The sequence below is a fragment of the Podarcis muralis genome, chromosome 2 (genome assembly GCF_964188315.1).
Source record: "Podarcis muralis chromosome 2, rPodMur119.hap1.1, whole genome shotgun sequence".
NCBI classification, from domain to species: domain Eukaryota; kingdom Metazoa; phylum Chordata; class Lepidosauria; order Squamata; family Lacertidae; genus Podarcis; species Podarcis muralis.
In genome coordinates, this window is record NC_135656.1 from 123,659,973 (window position 1) to 123,669,491 (window position 9,519).

Sequence of the window (9,519 nt, forward strand, 5' to 3'; positions counted from 1 at the left end):
TTTACCTTCTTGATTGTTTTTTATTGAATGTTTCTTAATTTCATAGACAATTTTGCCATTAATCGGTATTAAAAAATGCTTAACTTTTTTTTTTTACCTCCAAAGAAATTTGAGGTTTACACTAAATCTGTCAACATCTGGCACATAGAAGTATCCAGGCTTAATCCTGAAACACAAGCGATCATTCTTTTCACCTTTTTTCACCAGCTCAGTAATGGCTTTGTTCTTACTGATAAATTCCAGTCCCCTTTTGTCTACCAAATGGTGCCAAACCAAGAAACGCAGTACCAAGGGATGGTCCAACTCCTCCTGCATTTCAGGTGGACATGGGTCGGCCTCTTTGCTCCAGACAATGACAGTGGTTAAAGGATCTTGAGTACCTTGACACCTCTGATGAACAAAAGGGAAATATGTGTTGCCTTAACACAAAGAGTACTACGAGAAACGTGGCTATGGATACCCCATGAAGCACCTGCCCTGTGGAGACAAGTCAATGTATTTGTTTACTTTGCAGACTCTCAAAGTGGACTCTACATAATCATAGAGGTTGAGTCCTTACTTGAAAGGATACAAACTGGGGGGAAAGTCTGGATAATCACAGTTCTTCAGAACAAAATTTTCTTATGTGATATTGACTGCTTCCGGTATGCCCATGGCTCTTTGTCCTTTGTAATGAAGACCAAAAAAAGGTTGAACAAGGACTATTATGGGCCAATGTCCTTGGCTAGTCAACAGTATTCAGAAGAAGCATTTGATTGTTCCTATTCAAAGCATGCCTTGTCTGTGAGGGGTATGACCAAATGCAGAGAGAAGGATAATGTGAAGATGCTGCCCCAGGAAGAGATTGAAAGAATCCAGTCCCAAGACAGCTATGTGAATTACCTGAGTATCCAAACTGTGGCTCAGGCCTTAAATGTTGCCTATTCATCCTGGTCAAAGAGGATGTCGATTGTGGGTGGAGGCAGTTGGGAACTTCAAATGCTACAGCCATGGCAGGTATGTCCATTTCTTTTTGCAAAGTGGAATTTGTTGTCCCAACTCTGAAATCACCATGATAGGGTCATCGGGAACTGTCTTGCACTGTGACAGAACACTGGTTAGTATTGTCTACATTTTCATCTGCTGGCAGAAGTCCATCAGAGTTTCTCCCATCCAGGACCACAAAACCTCAAGGACTACCTCTCTCCATATAACTCTTCAACTTGGCCCTTGTCTGAATAACATCTTATACCCATTTTAAATGTGTTTGCGTGGACAGGCGGAGTCCCCAGATCCCAAGCGGTCCCCCCCCCGTCATGTGGAATAACGACTAAAGACAACGTCCTATGGGATTAAATTGGCCACAACTTTATTAAATTTCAAATGTGGGTAGACCTTGGCTCAGGCATTGGGCGTTCTCCCTCCCCAGTCCCCAGCCGGGGACCTAGGGAGCTTCAGGGTTATCCGGGGGGGGGGGGCGGCTCTGGAGAACATATGTTCAAGGAGAGATAGTCGCCCCCGTTATGCCGCCACCACAGGGGAGAGCAATGGTGACCTTTCGGTGTATGGTCAAAGCCTCCCTTCAGAAACCCCTTTAATGGGGAACCCTGGTATCGCCGCCGCAAAGAGGAAGATGGACTAAAGCAGGGGTGTCAAACTCAAATTCATCGGGGGCCGCATCAGCAGTTTGGTCACCCTCAAAGGGCTGGTTGTATCTGTAGGACTATGTGTCCACTCTTTATTATCATAAATTATTGTCACTGCATTCAATTATTACTGTTTTTTGTAATAATGTAAGTAATAACTAGCTCTGAAAGCAGAAACATAGTCTAGTCAGAATAATGGCAAGTAGATATTCAAATGTACAATGCGCTCAATATAAAAACAAGTGCATGCGCTCAATAAAAACAATGCGCTCAATATAAAAACAAGTGGAGGTTTCCTGAATGCATGTAAAGTGGAGGTTTCCTGTGTAGAATGGCCGGCGCCGCTAGAGGGCAGACGTTCTCTGGCTTGTAGGCTGCCGCGCATGCGCTGAAGAGGCGGCTTTCTTGTGTCAAAAAAAAAAAGCGAGAATAAAAGGTGAAGGCTGGCGGCTGGCGGCGGCTACACGGGCCACATGACGAGGTCTGGCGGGCCGGATTCGGCCCGCGGGCCTTGTGTTTGACACCTGTGGGCTACAATATAAATCCATATTCTGGTGCTAAAAATACATTCCTGGTGTGAGCATGTGCTCAGAGGTATCCTGGGCCTTAGTTCTGAATTACGCATTGGGAGAGTGCTGCAGAAATCAGCTCCAGTGTGTTTACAGGCTTCCTTGGGGTATCTGTTTGGCTGATGTGAGAACAGGATGCTGGACTTCATTAGCGTCATTCATCCCAACAAAGGTTCTTATGATGCCCCTCCCCATAGTCATCATTATTTTGCTCCAGGCTCTGATTGAACTAGAAGCTTGGGTAAAGCAAAGTAGGCCCTGAGAGTCTAATAGTGATAGAAGCGGCAGAGTTGAGAATTTCATCTTAACTGAGAGCTCCCATTATTGCTTGCTTGGCCCACCTGCCATATCCAGCAGCACAGGTGATAATGGATGGGGTCCAAAAGGGACACAAAATGCACAGAATGAAGAAATGGCACCTAGTGGTCAGCAGCAGAAGAAGCAGCTTAATGCAGAGCCAAACAGCAATAGGAGAAGGGGAGAGAAAATGGCTCTCTCCTCCCTTTAAAGGACCAGGGTGGTAAAGGTATGGATATTTACAACAGGTGGTCATGTGTCCAATGAATGTGAAATGGATCCAATTCCAAGTTACTGGGTCAGATAAACAAAAACAAGACATGGCATGTTCACACCTGATAAAAATCCATTCAGCACAAGGGAGGAAGAATTATGGGAAGTTTAGGGTGGTCCAAAATTGGAGATGTCAGACCCGCCTTTTGTGGTGAAGATGTGACAGCACAAACACACGTGACGTCACAAGTACACACTGGGCACTCATAATATTGGGTAGAACTCAGCACGCTTGATTTTGAACTCCCGTTTTGGATTTTTATGTTTTGAACATCCCTGGGATCTTTGGATGAAATATGATATACAAATGTAACAACAACAACAACACCGATGATGATCTGTAAACTGGGTGGGCCTCATCGAACTCATCTGCATACTGGATAAAAGGTTGAATGGGGTTCATAGGCCTGAATGTTGATGCAATGGTCCATAGAAGCATTATTTCCTTTCCAACAATATCTCTAGCTCTTGGAATGTATTGGTTAGGCTGAAGGGACAGCTAGGGAATGTCAATGGTGTATGAACCATGCTATTGCCCAATGGCACCACTGACTGAGCTAGCACAGGTGGTCTCTGGCATGGATTTAGAGGACCATAGCCATGCAGAACATGCCATTGGGCCCAGTTAGGACTTAAGGGCTTCCATAACAATAATTGGACTTACTCAAATGGGCACACACTTGAATTCAAGATTGGGATGCTGCAATGCACTCTCTCTGGCTCTTTTGTTGGTTTTTTGAATTCATTGTGTAGGTCCAACATCTGCTTAAAAACCTCTCCTGAGGGAGACGTTTCCACTGTCAAACAGTTTTTACTGTCAGAAAGTTTATCCGTATGTCTAGTTGGAATCTTGTTTCCTGCAACTTGAAGCCATTGGTTATCACTCCTCCTTTGGAGGTAGGAAAATGGCATGTAGGGAAAGTTCTGCTCTCATCCCCAGCTTGTGGCCTTCCCTTTGTGTCAAGTGGTTGGCCATTGTGAGAACAGGATGCTGGACTTTGTGGGCCTTTGGCCTGATGCAACCGCAGGGCTCTTTTCATGTCAGTCAAGTTCTGCCAACGTCACCTTTACCCTTGATGATCTGTGGCAGCCTATTGAGTAAACATGTTTTCTCCTGCCCTGCACCTGCTCCTATCAAGTTCCAGGGGAGATCTTTCTTCCCTTTACAATCATCACAATCACAGTGAGCTATTTTTAATCTTTCCTGAGTCCAAGTAGCCCCCACCCCACCTCTTGAATATTGCCTTTGGGACAAATAAGGTAAATGTCGCAATTAAGGGCAGCAGGGAATTTTTTATTCCACTGTGCCAGAAACGTTGGGTCTATAAGATATATATTGTGTCACAAAATCTAGGGGGGCAAGATATAGAGCAGGGGAAGTGGGAAGCTACATTTGTCAATTTACTGCAATCTCTGATTTGCATGAATTTGGGGCTTATTAAGACCAGCAGCTAATGTTCGGTGGAACAGCTACAAAGAAAGCGTAGCAGGTAGACCCAGAATGATAACACTGCTTGTGTTGCTGCCTCTAGCAACCAAAGGGGTGCAGCTGAGGGGAAAATGCCCACTGAATCCAATCAAGGAGCGAAAATTAGCTGCAAATTTTTACCGGCTAGCAGACCACCTCATTAGTGGGGTCACATTTTCAGGATTCTTTAATGCTCAATTTCCTTTCACCTTTTCCAGCACCCCTGTCAGCGGACTTGACTCGTAAGTAATGAGGCATTGATATATTTCTGCTTCCTATCTAGTCTCCATTTCCCGTGATACACTTAGTAAACTCTATCCACCATCTTTATATTCAAGGCCACAACATGGTACATCTAGAGATTGTATGTAACGTGAAGGAGAAATGTTTTAGTTGATATTTTAGAATGTAAGATGCTATTTTATTTATTGATTGGTTTTACCTTGTGGGCTTATAGCCGAATAAAGTGTTATCTATCTATCTATCTATCTATCTATCATCTATCTATCTATCTATCCCGTGATACACTTGTTTTCTGATACCCTTGAAATTTTTCATTTAGTTAAAGAGTTCTATGCTTCTGTTCAGATGGTGGCTAGGAAAACCCAACCAAATATTATTATTACTCTTATTGGTGAAAAGCCATGTTGCAACACATCTTATAATGTGTTTTAAGTAATGAGTAGGAGTTTTGGCATGTACTGTTCTCCAAAGCATAACTTGTTTTCTAAAGGGTTGGAAGTGCTTTGGGATGTGTTTCAGTTGCAAGTTTTCTATAGTAAATAAAATGTGAACACATTTCTTTCCCCCATGCACAACAAAATCTATGCAACTGCAAATGATAATTGTCGACTGTGTCATTTGCAATGCAGCCTGGGGGTCATTTTGGCTCAAGGGACTTTTGGTAGGTCACCAGAAATGAGGCTGATTTGTGTTCTAGTCTTCCATCCACACTCCTCCCTTGCAAAAATACTGCAGACACAGATACTGGTAGATCTCTGTCTCTTTTTGCTCTACTTCCTCACCTATTTTCCTAGCTGCTTTTATACGAAAAAGAATGTGACTTTCATATTCACTGAATTGAGGCTGACTGTGTGACACACTTTTTTCGCAGCTGGGTGGATAAGAAAAACTCACATGTTATTTCCTTCTCCTTTGCTGTTCGGGATATTAATCACAACCCCAGTCTCTTACCCAACATCACCCTCGGCTACAGCATCTATGATAACTATTCTGAGGGAAGACTGACTTCTGACTCCATGACAGACCTGCTTGCTGGTGGGAAAATCAATATTCCAAACTACCACTGTGGGAAACAGAAAAGGCTGCTAGCTGTTCTTGAAAAGAGTGAATTTGACATCTCCACACACATTGCAAGCATGTTGGGCATCTACAAGATCCCACAGGTAATCTATTGGTCCAAGTGAAACACACCTGGCAACATTAGCCACCTGGTTGTTGTTGTTGTTGTTGTTGCTGTTGGCATCTGTCTATCTTGAAAGACAATGGAGTGAGCCTCTGGGATGAAGTCAAACCACTCTGTTAGCAGTATCTAAGTGACCTCCACAGTGCGCAAGCCTGGGCAGTGGGTACGGAGGTCCTGGCCTGCCCAGATGACAAGACCTCCCTCTCAGCCTCACTGCTGTGGTCCAAAGGAAAGCAGAGCAATACATATGGCACAAGCTTGGCTGCAGGAGTTGCTGGAAGGAGGCAAACAAAGCACCACTCAGCTGACTTAGGATTTGTACAGGGTTTACTCCTTAGCCTTTTCTTCTCCCAGATGTTGGAGGGTATCCAGGGTTATGGAACTCCCTTGCAGTTGAGGACAGACAGGCCCCTTTGCTACTGTCTTTCTTTCTTTATTTTGTTCTTTCTTTCGTTCATTCGTTCTTTCTTCAAATGCTTTTTTGAATTCCTAAGGAAAGCGTACATTCAGAAAAAGGAAAATACATATCCCCACATGATTAGCTTCTTTCATTATAAATAACTTTTATAACGACTTCCCATCAGCCCATTGCGGATCCTAAATGATTTTAACGTGTCACACTTTTTTTTTTAATCATTCCAAATGAATCTCCATTATTTTGTTTTCCTATGATTTTCTACATTTCTGCAGCAGTCACTGCAGACCTACCAGTGAATTCATATTTTTATGGTGCTCACTGAGATATGTTTGTTCCATGTGGTCTCTTAGTTTCGCCGTCATTCGTGCCAACTCTGCATGCTCCAGCCATTTCTCTTGCCACTCCAGTTTGGTCGGGATTGAGTCTCCCTTCCAGTTTCTGGCTAATAACAGTTTAATACCAGCGATAGAGCATTTTCATAAAATTTTCTTTCAAGGTACAACATGCAGTAAACCTCAGATCTGTCATGGCTTAAAATTAGCCACTGTTTCTTTAATACAAAAGTCAGCATGAGTCAGCAGCCTACAATGAATCGGCAAAGCCTGCATGACTCATGAACCTTTCACCTACAAATGTCTGTATATATAGAGTGGTCATTGATTGTGTGTGGTGGAGGGTTGGTTGAATGGTAGAAAGTTGGCTGAGTTTGGTGTATATATAAAGCTGTTAGTCATGGTTGGAGGAGACTTTTTTTAAGAATAAAAGCAGCATTCTGCAAAGTACTCTTTCTCAAGGACTCTTTCTGCTGACTAGGGTCTGAGGACCAGGCAAAGAAGGTCAGAACTCGTACTTTTTCAAACACTGACAAGATCTTCCTTCCACAATCCTTCTCATGCTTCCATAGGGATATTAGATCCAAATTCTTGGGCCCATTTGACCATCCTACTGACTTTCTAAAGCCTACAGAAAACTTTTCTTTTCTTTGCTTGCAGCAGGCATTTTAATTGAAGTTTGATTATTGAGTTTTACCTTCTTGATCATTTTTTTATTGACTCTTTCTTAACTGCATAGAGAATTTTCCCATTAATCGGTATAAGAATTGCTTGAACTTTTAAAAAATGTTGTTTAAATTCAAAAAAACAACAATGATGTTTGAATAAATCTATCAGCATCTTTCACATAGAAGTATTCCATCTTAATCCTGAAATACAAGCCATCTCTTTCGCTTTCCTCACCAGCTCAGTTATGGCTTTGCTCTTACTGATAAATTCCAGTCCCCTTTTGTCTACCAAATGGCCCCAAACCAAGAAACGCAGTACCAAGGGATGGTGCAACTCCTCCTGCATTTCAGGTGGACATGGGTTGGCCTCTTTGCTCCAGACAATGACAATGGGGAAAGCTTCCTGAGTACCTTGACACCTCTAATGAACAAAAGGGAAATTTGTGTTGCCTTCACACAAAGAGTACAACGAGAAACGTGGCTATGGATACCCCATGAAGCACCTGCCCTGTGGAGACAAGTCAATGTATTTGTTTACTTTGCAGACTCTCAAAGTGGACTTTACATAATCATAGAGGTACAGTCCTTACTTGAAAGGATACAGACTGGGGGGAAAGTCTGGATAACCACACTTCTTCAGAACAAAATGTTGTTACGTGGTATTGACTGCTTCCAGTATGCCCATGGCTCTTTGTCCTTTGTAATGAAGACCAAAAAAAGGATGAAGAAGGACTACTATGGGCCAATGTCCTTGGCTAGTCAACAGTATTCAGAAGAAGCATTTGATTGTTCATATTTAAAGCATGCCTTGTCTGTGAGGGGTATGACCAAATGCAGAGAGAAGGATAATGTGAAGATGCTGCCCCAGGAAGAGATTGAAAGAATCCAGTCCCAAGACAGCTATGTGAATTACTTGAGTATCCAAACTGTGGCTCAAGCTTTAAATGCCGCATATTCATCCAGGTCAAAGAGGATGTCGATTGTGGGTGGAGGCAGTTTGGATCTTCAAAAGCTACAGCCATGGCAGGTAATAATCTAGCATGGTCAGATGAATCCAGGCGAGAGATACAGAGAAGATTAGCATGCAGAGGGAACATGAAACCATGTTACATAATTCAGCCCTGCTTACTCATTCCTGGATTTCCCCCCGTCATTCTAGTTTCATCGTTTCTTGAAAGAAGTCCAGTTCTACTCTAATACTTCAGCTGATGGACAGTACCTGGATGAGAATGGAGCACTGGCCGTTGACTTTGATATCGTGAATTGGGTGCTGTTTCCTAATAACTCTCATGATAGAGTGAAAATTGGGAGAATAGAGAGACTAAAGTCCTCAAATCTGAAGTTCACCATTAACCCAGAAGCAATTGTGTGGCCCAAGCGATTTAAGAAGGTAGGAAAAATCGGATCTGTCATTTTATTATCTATGACATCTGCTATGCTCTAATAACATTTTGAATAGTACATATGAGGCTTTGACTGCAATCTTGTGGATGCTTTCTTGAAGCATTCAAAGCCTGCCAAGGAGTCCAGTTCGCTTTGTTGCTTCTTTAAATACTTTGTAAAAGCTTCCCATTCATCTTTAAAGTCGCAGTTATCCTTGTCCTGTAGTTTATGTGCCAATTTTGCCAGTTCTGCATAGTCCATCAGTTTCTCTTGCCATAGTTCTTTAGTCGGGGTTTCCTCGTTCTTCCATCCTTGTGCTATTAAGACTCTCGCTACTGTTGTCGCAGACATGAAGATATTTTTCAACTTCTTTTCCTACAATCCCTAACAGAAATGCTTCAGGTTTCTTAACAAATGTTAGATAGAACATTTTCTTCAATTCATTGTATATCATTTCAATTTTTTAAAATTTCATTACAATCCCACCACATATGGTAAAATGTCCCCTCCTTTTCCTTACACTTCCAACACATATTTGAGCTAGTTTTATACATTTTTCCTAACTGCACTGTAGTCATATACCATCTATACATTATCTTCATATAATTTTCTTTCAGCAAAGAACAATCTGTAAATTTGAAATCAATTTTCCATTTGTTGTTTAGTCGTTTAGTCGTGTCCGACTCTTCGTGACCCCATGGACCAGAGCACGCCAGGCACGCCTGTCTTCCACTGCCTCCTGCAGTTTGGTCAAACTCATGTTTGTAGCTTCGAGAACACTGTCCAACCATCTCATCCTCTGTCGTCCCCTTCTCCTTGTGCCCTCAATCTTTCCCAACATCAGGGTCTTTTCCAGGGAGTCTTTTCTTCTCATGAGGTGGCCAAAGTCTTGGAGCCTCAGCTTCATGATCTGTCCTTCCAGTGAGCACTCAGGGCTGATTTCCTTAAGAATGGATGCAATTGATCTTCTTGCGGTCCATGGGACTCTCAAGAGTCTTCTCCAGCACCATAATTCAAAAGCATCAATTCTTCGGTGATCAGCCTTCTTGATGGTCCAGCT

The 9,519-nt window shown here is 42.6% G+C and overlaps 1 protein-coding gene across 1 annotated transcript; it reads left to right on the forward strand.

The window, feature by feature from the left end:
- The first annotated feature begins 5,611 nt into the window (after positions 1 to 5,611).
- On the forward strand, positions 5,612 to 8,115 carry LOC144326841 (vomeronasal type-2 receptor 26-like). The gene is made up of 2 exons (XM_077923694.1): positions 5,612 to 5,638; positions 7,315 to 8,115. Exons 1-2 carry the CDS (start codon positions 5,612 to 5,614, stop codon positions 8,113 to 8,115), a joined length of 828 nt encoding a protein of 275 aa, XP_077779820.1.
- The last annotated feature ends 1,404 nt before the right edge of the window (positions 8,116 to 9,519 follow it).